The sequence below is a fragment of the Lepidochelys kempii genome, chromosome 10 (genome assembly GCF_965140285.1).
Source record: "Lepidochelys kempii isolate rLepKem1 chromosome 10, rLepKem1.hap1, whole genome shotgun sequence".
Lineage (NCBI taxonomy): Eukaryota > Metazoa > Chordata > Testudines > Cheloniidae > Lepidochelys > Lepidochelys kempii.
Window position 1 is genome coordinate 50468476 of NC_136389.1, and position 12309 is coordinate 50480784.

At 39.7% G+C, this 12309-nt stretch overlaps 1 protein-coding gene across 2 annotated transcripts in view; it reads right to left on the reverse strand.

Moving 5' to 3' along the window:
• The window catches only part of TMEM266 (transmembrane protein 266), a 191388-nt gene that overhangs the window by 58793 nt on the left and 120286 nt on the right, over nucleotides 1-12309 (reverse strand). For both annotated transcript variants that reach the window (XM_073303518.2, XM_073303520.2), the window contains one exon: nucleotides 3388-3542. In XM_073303518.2, coding sequence (XP_073159619.1) covers nucleotides 3388-3542 — 155 coding nt within the window. The remainder of the gene's footprint in view (nucleotides 1-3387; nucleotides 3543-12309) is intronic.

Consider the following 12309-nt stretch of genomic DNA (forward strand, 5'->3'; position numbering starts at 1 on the left):
CTTTTTTTTTTTTCGTAGGTTTTCAGTACCTGCAGCTCCCACTGAACTCAAAAGGGAGACGGGGTGCTGGAACAATTTTTATAGTGGCGGTGCTGAGAGCCATTGAACTAAACTGTAAACCCTGTATATAACTGAAACCACTTCAAGCCAGGGGGTGCAGGAGCTCCCTCAGCAGCCCTAGTTCCAGTACCTGTGAAGGGAGCTATAGAAATTCAGCACCTCTAAAAATCATTAAAATCATTTCCAAACATGCTGCAATTCTCTTCTGAGCTGTCACACTGTTGTTTAAACACTGTGAAATGATCAAACCCTTATAAGAAATAAAGCCAAACAAATTCCCACTAAGGCATGGTTTCATCTTTATATTCATTTTCATTGCACAGCTATACAAGTACTTACATAGGCCCAGATCCAGCAAACAGATACATGCAGGTGGATTCTTGCACCTGTGTGGAGCCCCACTGATTTCAATAGGACTTCATGCAGGTATACAGATGTACCTATATTTATCCAATCGCAGGAAAAGGGCAGTAGTAAGTTACTCCCACCACTATTGGAAGTGGTTTGGCAAAGAGATGGAGATGCATGGTCTAGAGAGGACAGGGAGCCAAAAACTAAAGAATTCTAATCATGGCTCTGCTAATGAACCCCTTCTCTCAGACCCTGGACAAGTGACTTAATCTGCTTTCATTTCTCCATCCACAAAATATGGAGAACAGTGCTTCCGTACATTACTGGGGTAATAAGAGATTATTTAGTTAATGTACATAGAGTCTGCCATATCAAATATGCTTCATGCTAAATTCACTCAAGGTCTATTAATTTCTCATTTGCATAATCTGCACTTTTGCAGATACAATTTCCATTGATGACAACAAGGAGTTGTGCCCACTGAACAAGTGCCAAGTGCAACTGAAATCGGCACTATGAATCTGAGAGGAGAATTCTGCCCTGGGATTTTAGCAATCATAGAAGCTTAATTTTTTGTACAATATTTTTGCACATGTAATTCAAAACCATTAAAAACACTCTAAAAAAACAGATTTCCTTGGTGATTGCAGTCTCTACTGTGGATTAATGGCTTTTATTAGAAACAAAATTGGCAGTGATGTACCATAGCATATCCTTAATACACTTGTATACGCTGCTTTCATATACTACAGGGAATTATTGTATGCTACAATTACATTTTTAGAAAACATAATTGCACACTAATGGCTTTTAAAAGATTAAGTTAAAAGTACAGTCTTTGTTTCACAGAATTATCGTATTTATGTTAACTCCTCCCATATATTCCATAAGCGGTTAAAGAACAAAACCCCAGGAATTTAATGTAACAAAAGCTACATGAAATAATGAGAAGCGTGGTGTGTTGATGGTTTAGTGTCAATGCAGTGAACTGCCATGCAGCAGTCTTTTACACACAGGGCCAGCAAGAATGGAGAGTAGCGCAGAGACAAAATGCTCAGCCTAGTACCATCTGTTTGCCTGGCACAAACCTCTCTGGGGTACAGGTTGGTGGGCTCTGAAAGATGTCACATGCAGCACTCCTCAGAGAGGAGTATTGATGGGGAAACAAATGGTAAAGAATGCAGGAGATCCTTCCGAAATAGTGTTAGAAGTCTAAGACAAACCCACAAAAGCAAATAAATCTAGTGTTTAGGATTCAACCATTAGCTCTACTAGCAGTGGCAACTTTAGGCATATGCAATGGGCCTTAGGCACACACCTGACCTATCAAAGTGCCATCACTGAATTTCTCTGTGATCCTCTCTTAGTTCAGCTCTAAAGATTGAATCCCATAGCCGATAACCCCAAATACTTGGAAGACTGCATTTTGGTGCCGCCTCCTGACTTCCCTGTTTACAGAAGAGTTGGGTTAGCAAGGATGGCAGAGCCTCACAAATAGCTGATAGGGTTGTCTGAGGCTGGAAGGGATGGTTTCATAGAAGTGTTTGAGGTGTGATATAGATAGGTATAAGGGGACCAGGTCAAATATAGGTAGGGTGTAGGAGAAGGCCCAGTCAGCAGTCCTTCTTACAGGGCTTATAAAATACAACAACAACTCAGGCTGCTGCTAATAGTGGCTCCCTTAATATTACCTTTAAAGCAGGGTTTTTCTTTCTGAGCCCCACCTCCGCACCAAAAAAACATGTTCTAAAAACTCCATGGCCCACCTGTGCCACAATAACTGGTTTCTGCCAGGACCAGTGTTAAGGGATAGCAAGCAGAGCAATTGCCCAGGGCTCCATGCAACAGAGGGCACCGTGAAGCTAAGTTCCTCAGGCTTCTGCTTCAGCCCCAGTGGCGGGGCTCAGGGCCCCACGCTTCAGCAGTGGATCTTCGGCTTTCTGCGCTGGGCCCCAGAAAGTCTAACACTGGTCCTGCGTGGCAGACCCCCTGGAACCCGCTCACGGCCCGCCTGGGGGCCCTGGACCTCTGGTTGAGAACCACTGCTTTACAGCACTCCATTACACTATGTAAACTGATCTTTGGGATGAAATCCTGAGACCACTGAAGTCAAATAGCAAAGCTCAAGAATATCACCCTAGAGTTCCTTAATCTTTAACGGTTCATTTTTTTGCCATTGTGGGTGTGTCTAAACCCCTTATAGTTATTTCTATATATTTCTACATAATTTCTTTTTTAAAGGGCACCTTTAATATTTAGCACAGGAAAACTTGTTGGCGCTTACATTCAGATGAGTTTTGTGTGACTGAGCAAAAAAGAATGGAGGGAGAGAACAGTGAAAGAACAGCTCAACCAGGAAGCAAAGCAACACAATTAAAAATTGCCTGTACCGTGGAACCTGTGTAGAGTGAACTCAGATATAGCAAAACTTCACTTGTGTTGTTGTTATTTGTCTTACCATATGTTAGTGAAGTAGAAGGAAAGCCTTAATTGTTTCAATGCATTGCCAGACACTAACTGTAATTTCAGTTCCAACAAATCTCTGTTTATAGGGACAAATTACTAAAAGAGAGAGCACCAACTGCACCAGCAAAATCCACACTCACCTATTTGCATACATACATGTAACTATCACAGAAGTGTCCTTTTGATGCACAAATGCCCTGTTTTCTGGTGTATGCAAATTGGAGAAGGTTATCATAATGGGAGTGTGCAGTTTTTGCAGGTGAACAAGGTGTGGGCACATTTTTTCAGGTGAATTCTACCTGCATCCTCTGAAAATCTGTCCCATAACGAATTTGCTCTGTGGGGAAGGGGAGGACTTCACTATACCAGGGTTCCACTGTATTAAAAGTACAGTAAAGGTCATTATCTAACTTTTAAACTACTTACATGACCAACCCTCCTCCCTCAAGCAAGTTAAATCTAAACATCATTTATCTTCGATCAAATTTTTTAAAAAAGCCTGCTACTCACACTGGAGAAGCTTTATATCTATTAGGAGTTCCAGAGTCAGGAGAATCACCACCAACACTACACAGGCTACCAGGAAACTGTTGAGACTTGCACTGAGCAAAAATACCTGCCACACAGCTGCTCGTCTCCCACAGCACGGCTTTAGCCAGTTAGATCTAAAGAAATAAAACAAGGGGGGCAGGGAGGGGAGAAGAGAGAGAAAGAGAGGAAGAGAACGTAAAGAGTAATGGACTCTAAGTGAGAAAAGTGCTGCTAGAATAGATGTGACCATCAGTCCAAATCCTATTTACTTTTATTAATTTCTCTGTTAAATACAGCCTCTTCTCTTGTCTATTTTTCTGAATTAGTATAGAGTTGGATGCTAGTTACATATATCAATTGAAACTACCTGAATTTAATGGGCATCCTTAATTGCACCTGTACTATGGAGGAAGTTCTTCCTGGTCTAGAGGACTCAACAAGACCCTCTGTTCTAGTCACATTTTTATAACAGGCCCATCACCATTATATCCGAGTGCTTTTCAACAATGCATTAAGCAATACGACTAACGTCTGTCATGGGTGGTCCCTTCTTCAATCCCCAAGAAGAAAAAAATTCTTGTATGTTTGTTTTGATGTGTGTGCTATGTGCTTTTATTTGTGAAGGCCAGGGCAAAGACTCACGCTTTGTAGTTAGATTGGAAAGTAATGAAGTTGGTGGTAGTTCCTCTGGAAGTGAGAATTATGATCTTCGACCACTACACCACTTAATCTTTGTGATGACTTGGAAAAAGTTGCCAAAGCAGGCATGCAGTCATGCTTCAGCCTACCCTGTGCACCAGAGCCAGTGCCTATGATGTTACAAAAGGTGGCAGTGGGTGCTTGGAGAAGGGAAGGGTGGCAAGATCAGTGATCAAGTGGATGCAGTGGTTCTCATGAACAAAATGCAAATACATGGATATTGGTGGTACAAAGGGGGAGGGAGATGGTGCATACCACCTCTGAATTAATAACTCTAAATTCAATGGAGGCATAATTCATGTGGGAGTCAAACACCTGAAAAAAAAAACCCACCACCATATCCGCATCACACAGCCTTCCCTGATGTAGCCATATGCCACATCTTCAAAAATGAGAAATGGGTATGTCTCAGTGCTACATAAGCAACACTAAGGGACTTAGAGCTCTCGAGTCTCTTCAGAAAAGAACGTTTCAGTGAAATGCTCCTTCCCCCAGGGGATTGCTTAACTAAACCCTAAAGACCTCCTGTGCAGACACTTTAAACTTGAAAGAAGATCTGGCAAGGTTTACAGTATATAGATCTATCCTTAGTTCAAATGCATCAAGACTCTGGAGTAAACATCTGAAATCACCAGATACTGCTTCTCTGTCTCAAACATTCTGACTGAAAAAATGTGAAACAAAACACAACTACATGAACTGTAAAAGACTGGGAGTTCTAGATTTTTAAACAATTATTAAAACAAAAAACTAAAGCACCAAAAAGATAGGGAAAAAAAAAGAAAAATTAAAGGCACATAGGTGGTTGGGAAAAAGTGGTGACGCTAATCTTCTGCCCAATTTTAAGGTGAGACAGTGACAGGCTCCTAAAGGAGTTGCATTCGGTCCTCCTCTGCTGGTGGCTCCAAAATAAGGCCTCTGGGAAGAAATAGGGTTTTGAGGTAAAACAAGGGGGAAAATCCTCCCAGCTGTCGGGGGCACATATTTGCAATTTGGTCACCAGGGAAAAAAGTATCTCATAGATGGAAGCTGATGTACTCCCTTATTTTCTAGATCCCATTCCAGTACTCACAACTGCTCTCAAACCTAAAGAAGAGCTTGAAAGTGTGTGTCTCTCATCAACAGAAGTTGGTCCAATAAAAGATATTACCTCACCCACTTTGTCTCTCTAATATCCTTGGACCAATGTGGCTACAACAACACTGCAAACTTCCGCGCTAGGTTGGTCTACAGAACTTGGCTTTGAAAGCACTCCCAGTGCCACAAGCTGTAAGGAACATGACTGAAAAGTGAAGCAAAAGTTGTTCTCTTTCAGAATTTTTGCTCTTTTTGTGGGAAAATAAAAAAAAATAAAAATACTCTGATGTTCTTCTATCCAAGGATCTTAAGCTGCTTCACAAACATAAATAAGCTAAACCTCACTCTCAAGATCCCTGGCAAGTCAGCTTAGTATATTTGTTCCCTTTTAACAGGCAGGAAAACTGAGGTACACAGAGAGCTGTGGCAGAGCAGGGAATAGAACCTCTAACTCCTGCTTCTGGGTCACATATTTTAACCACTATTCTTCTTTTCAATACTTAAGTGCTAATCCTCCAAACTGTCTGGGGACAGACCTTTATGTGGACTGAGACCTTTTGCCATTAGATTTATTGGTAGGGGTTTTTATACATTAATTTCAAAACAGGATCACATTCTTCATTATGGCTGTTATTTTAGTTTTGAATAATTTTCTGATCACCCTCCTGGTGGTTATATTTTTATTTACAATAAGGAATAGCCTTATTTATTTTCCTAATCCTTCTCTCTTGTTCTTACACCTTCTTTCTCTTCTATTTCACCAATTCTTAGCTCTTCCTTTTCCTTAGCTTAATGCTTCCTTTTGCCTTTTTCTTATTCTCAGCGTGATCAGTAGAGGGCCTAGCTACATACCTTTAAAAATTTCCATATTCTTAAGACTTCTAAGGACACTGAACATACATACACTTAAATAGATTGCATTACTCAGCATATACTACACACTGGCACTATAATGATTAACATTATTATTTAATTGTTTAAGTTAGTAACTACTTAAAGAACTGATAATGCATGAAAAATAAAGTTCACCTCTCTAGCTCTGCACTGGCTGTCTATGCACGTAGCAATTTTTCATTCTGTACAAAAACTTTGCAACGAAAGTATCGTATTATAGTTTGGAAAACATTGTTCTCAAAGGTGAACTGCAAAGCATAGAATGCTTAAGTTTCTTTCTAATTAACAGACTATAAATCAGGGGTGGCCAACCTGTGGCTCAGGAGCCACATGTGGCTCTTCGGAAGTTAATATGTGGCTCCTTGTATAGGCACCGACTCTGGGGCTGGAGCTACAGGCGCCAACTTTCCAATGTGCCAGGGGGTGCTCACTGCTCAACTCCTGGCTCTGCCATAGGCCCTGCCCCCACTCCACCACTTTCCCCACACTCTCCTTGGCCCGCCGTGCCCTCGCTCCCTCCCCCTCCCCCAACCTCCTGCATGCCATGAAACAGCTGATCGGGAGGTACGGAAAGGGAGGGGGAGGCGCTGATCAGTGGGGCTGCCGATCGGCGGGGTAGGAGGTGCTGGGAGCTAGGCGGGGGGAAGCTGTTGGGGGATTGCTGATGTATTACTCTGGCTCTTTGGCAATGTACATTGGTACATTCCGGCTCCTTCTCTGGCTCAGGTTGGCCACCCCTCCTATAAATCTTTATCTCAAAATTACAAACACATTTTAAAATTAAAAACTGGAAAACCACCTGCTCCTTCACTTATTAACAGGATGCACTCATGTATAATCTGTCATCTGAGGATTTCAAGGAATTATACACCTTTAGTTGTCATTCTCACTTCACATATACTGAAAATTATCCAGAGAGGTTCAGCTATTTGCCCAAACTCACACAGCAAGTCATCTGCTCTGACCACTAGACAGAGGCATAGCAAGCCTCGGGTGAGGAGTCTGCGTTTCCACCACAATAACTGAAGGCATCTTAAACTCCAAAATCCAAAGCAAGGGGGAAAATGGAACTTTGAACTCAGGACTGGGTGTGTGAGTGAAGATGGGACAGTTTTCCTAACATTTTATTTTAAATGTGAATTTATTTTTAACACTTAGCCTCACAACACCCATATGAGGTAAAACAAATTAATATTTGTAAAGCAGATTGGAATCTTTTCATGGAAGTCAATATACAAGTGCACAGTTTTATTATGGGACATTTGAAATATATATTGATCAAAATGATCAGGAATTTTTTAAAAAGACACTTTTAACATGGCTTTTTGCAAAGCCAATCTATTACTAGCCTAATTTGATGCACTAATACACAGGTTTTAAAAAAGATGTTCAGCATTGAACAAAATTGGGGAAAGAATTACCACATTTATTTGGTAATGAGCAACCATAATCACTTCATTCAAGCTACTAAAATCTGTCACTGTTTCTGTTTCCCTGTCTTGCAAAACAAACCAACCAACCAAACATTCATGGCATAGTAACCAGCCTTTCTGGCTAATTAGTAAGCATTCCCCTCCCTCAAAATGATCTGCAGGCTAAAACTGGGCAACAGGTTATATCTAGGGATGGACACAAATGAAGATTAGCAATTAGCCAACAGAAGGCATGACCCAGACCAGGAAGTGATAAAAATACAAGTATGGGTAGCAGCCTAGACCTGGCTGAGGGAAACCAGGCAGCAGAGCCTGGCAGGAGTTTGCAAGTAGCACCTAGAAGACCTGAGGAACTCTGAGAGACACGTACAGCCTTGTACCCTCCAACTGGATTGCTCCTTAGAGGCTTAGCTAAGAATAACTTCATGAATTATTTCTTTAAATAAGTTTTAATACTTAGGAGATTTGCAAACTTTCTTTTCTGACAGCTCTGGTATAAAGTTTCCTCCTTTAGTATTACAGGTGTGCGAGTGTTCAAATGGGAACCTATCAAAAGGTGACCTATGTAGGGTCAGGTATGTGAAGAATCAACTGCGCTTGCTTTTGAGCTTATACCATACTGTGCATACTACCAAGTATTCGAGTTGCACTCACACTGGCCTTTTCCCTGAGATTACTACCACCACTGCAGCTCCACTAGTGTAATTACTAGCTACGCACAGCAGGTCAACACGGCATCTTGGGTAAGACACGGGCACTCACTGCATTACCAGTATTAGTGCTTCCATTGGTTTAGCTATACCAGTGGAAGTACTGGTGGGAAATATTAGGGAGAAAGGCTAATGTAGATCAGGCTGAAAGGGTCCTGTGCACCATGACACATACAGAAACAACCTACCAAAGGTAAGAGTGTTCACATGAAGACTTTGAATGATCTGTGTCAGAAAAGAATCAGAAAGACATTTCTAAATCATGGAACATGTTTGTAACATACTGACTGAGCAGTGCAACATTTTATATGTTCTGCAATAAAGAGCCAGTTATCACACAGAATTTAGAGTGCAAAATGCTCAAAGTGGAAAAGAGGGAAAACATTTTCTGCTGCAATGCAGGTCTTAGATTTGGACCAGAGCACACAGAGTAACAATGATGTAGTACTGCACAGGAGAACAAATCATCATTACAGTCTCCTTCAGTACATTTCGCCATTTTGCTTTTGTTCTATCTTTCTGGCCCCAGTTCATGTCTGGCAGTTATGCATATGTTTTAAAAAAACCCAATAAACCAACCAAACATCACTTTTGTAAACAGAGAGAGAGAGAGCTTGCTCACTGAATGAGACAGTTCAGCCTTAAAAGCTCTCTACCTCATCTCCCTCCTGGGGGCTGGGTAATTCATCATGGATCAGTCTGATATCTTCATGGGCCTGTGTGGGTTGAACAGAGTAATTGAGAGGAGTGACGTAGGATAGTAAAAGCCCTTACAGTATCAAGTGGCGAACCAAGGAAGAAAGGCAGAAACTTAAACCTATTTTAGTTAATGACCCTCTAAGTCTTGCAGAAAAACAACTAAAATACTAGGCAGAAATCAAAATAATAATTCAAAGATTTGGAAAAAAAGAGAAATAATGAAGACTCTAGCACCATCTGATGCAAATTTAGAAGCCAGACTAAACTGTCTGAAGGAAAAAAATTAGCACATTCTTGGTGTTTTACAAATAAAATAATAATAACAAATGAGATCACAAAAAACAAAATGAAAATGAAGAGGCAATGTAAAATGCCAGAAAGAACAGAATGTTTAAATCTGTTATAAGACAAAAAGAACAAGGATGAAAAATAAATCTAGAATAAGAATACTGACCTTGTCAAGAAAATCAATAAAAAGCAACACAAAGAATAATGAAGGAAAACACCCCACAACATTCCATGGTAGTAACAGAAGTAGTTTGGGTTCCATGAAATGTCACTACTATAGTTCTGATCTTGTAAAGACTTATGCAAATGCTTAATATTTACATACTTTAACACATACATGTAAATTTATGTATGTGCATAAGCTCTTGTACAATTAGGGTCCAGTTATTTTTTCAATTAACACAATACCTGTGATCTTGTGGGTAATGTGCTGCTTTCTGTAAACTTAACCAAAAGCTTTATAGATTCTAAAAAGATATGAAGAATGTTATGCAGAGATAGTCAGCATGCAATTTTATGCCTTGGAAAAAGAAAACATTCCTTTACCCCAAAACATCACTTCTTTATTACAAAGCAGAAATAACTAACAGATTTCTAAAAGCACAGAAATGTTCAAAGTAACAGGAAGAGTTGGAGTTACTTTGCATGGTCCACCATAAGATAGAGAACAAGAAATCTGAAGAACTATAGGAGAGGAATTCATTCAAGAGAAGAGAAACATGAGGGACCTATTTTATACAACTACAGGTTATGCTACCTTGTGTTAGGGTTATATCAGTTCATCATAATAGTACTGGTGAACAAAGTACTGGTGAAATCCTGGCCCCAACGTGAAGTCAATTGTGAAGCTCCCAGACTTTACTGGAGCCAGTATTTCACCTCTTGACTTTATTATTCTAATTTTATTAAAGTGATTTTACTGTGGTTCATCTGCAAACAGGTCATTGTGGAATAAAACAAGCCATGCTGTAGAGTCTATTATTACAGTGTAGACTATGAAAAGAACTTTGATGAATCAAAAAGAGAAGCAATTTTAAAAATATCCAAAGGCTGAGAGATTCAGGTGCAAGAATCCTAAATCACATCTACATAAATATGCACTGACATTTCATCTGGAGAAGGGGAGTGAAGCAGCACAAAGATATAATCCAGCCTTAATTCTACACTTCACATCTGGAGAAGACTGCCAAGAACATTGCACAAGAAGAAATCATTAAAATAAACACAGAAATCTTTTTAAAAAAAATCTATCCAAAAAGCTTTGTTTAGAGAAAATTTTAGAAGGGTTACTATAATACAAGGACTTGCTGTTTGGCCTTAGGCTAGTGACTATTTTAAGACACCAAGGGTTTGGTCCTGCACCATTAAAGTCAGTGGAAGTTTTGCTATTGAGTTCACTGAGAGCTGCTGGTGCTCAGCATCTCTGAAATTCATACTCCTGGGCTGTGATTCTGCTCCCACTGAAAAAAATGACCTAAACTCACTCCCTAAAAATTACGGCACCAAAAATCAAATGTCATTTTTGAAAATTTGGCCTTTAAATTCTGTGTCACAGTTTCCCCATTTGTAAAATGTAGATAATCATACTTCCATCCCTTTCTCACAGGAAGGTTGAATGCATTAATTACTCTTTGTACAATGATTTGAAAATTAAAAGCATGAAGATTTATTATTCTCATGTTTAACTTCCTAATATTGTTGACAAGTCTTTGACCATTTTTTCCATCCCCAGATGTTCAACAACTCCAGCCCCCAGAGTTCCTATTTAGCTGCTCTCTCTTTTCTGCTTCCTCCTCTTATCCTACTTCCCATCATTCTTTCTTTAACATTTTTCTATAGTTTATTTTACTCTCTACCTAAGCAAATGTAAGTAGATTTTAAATGTGGCTGAGCACAGAAGCAACAAAGTAAGACAAATAGTTAAAAAAAAATCCATGCAGGTATATCCACCAGATAAAACACATAACGAGCATAAGCTATGGACCACACTCATTTTTTTCATATTTAGGGACACTGTCCATTACTTAAATTAAACAATCTGCCCCCCTACACACACACACACAAAACAAAACCCAAAACATTTGCACTTCTGGCTAAGTTTTTTAATCTATTATGAGATTACAAAAAAATGTATCTAGGATTTTTTCCATTTGTTTATTTGTGCATTTAATATTTTCTGTCTATAGTCAGGTTTCAGAGTAACAGCCGTGTTAGTCTGTATTCGCAAAAAGAAAAGGAGTACTTGTGGCACCTTAGAGACTAACCAATGTATTTGAGCATAAGCTTTCGTGAGCTACAGCTCACTTCATCGGATGCATACTGTGGAAAGTGTAGAAGATCTTTTATACACACAAAGCATGAAAAAATATCGCCCCCCACCCCACTCTCCTGCTGGCAATAGCTTATCTAAAGTGATCACTCTCCTTACAGTGTGTAGTGGGGTGGGGGGAGGTATTTTTTCATGCTTTGTGTGTATAAAAGATCTTCTACACTTTCCACAGTATGCATCCGATGAAGTGAGCTGTAGCTCACGAAAGCTTATGCTCAAATACATTGGTTAGTCTCTAAGGTGCCACAAGTACTCCTTTTCTTTTTGTCTATAGTCAGTTTCACTCTTTCCTATCAATTTCCCATTAGTTGTGTGGGTCTTTTACACAGCAGTGGAGAGAGAAAATATTTTTATAAAATAGAAAATACCAACATAAAACCATAAAAATTAGGAGTGGCACCTGAAGCTACTTTTAACTCATTTTTAAACACTCACTAGATTTCTGGTTAACAATTTCCCTTATAACACTTCTATTTTGGTGTCCACTCTCTCCAACATCTTGAACAACTCCCAATATCTTAATGAGAACCTCACAGTAACATAGAGGGTTGAACAGAACCTTTCGGTTATTTTGTTCTCATCCTTTGTACAAGTGCAGTACCCAATCTGTGGCAGACACTTTTTTCTATTCTTCATTGCCCTAAGGTCCGCGGATCTGTTACAATAGAATCTTCAGTGCGGTGTTCCTCCAGGGTCAGGAACAGGCTTATCTTTTAGGTACAGATATTCCAAATGAGGTATATTATATATCCTCCATTTTCTCCTCCACTTT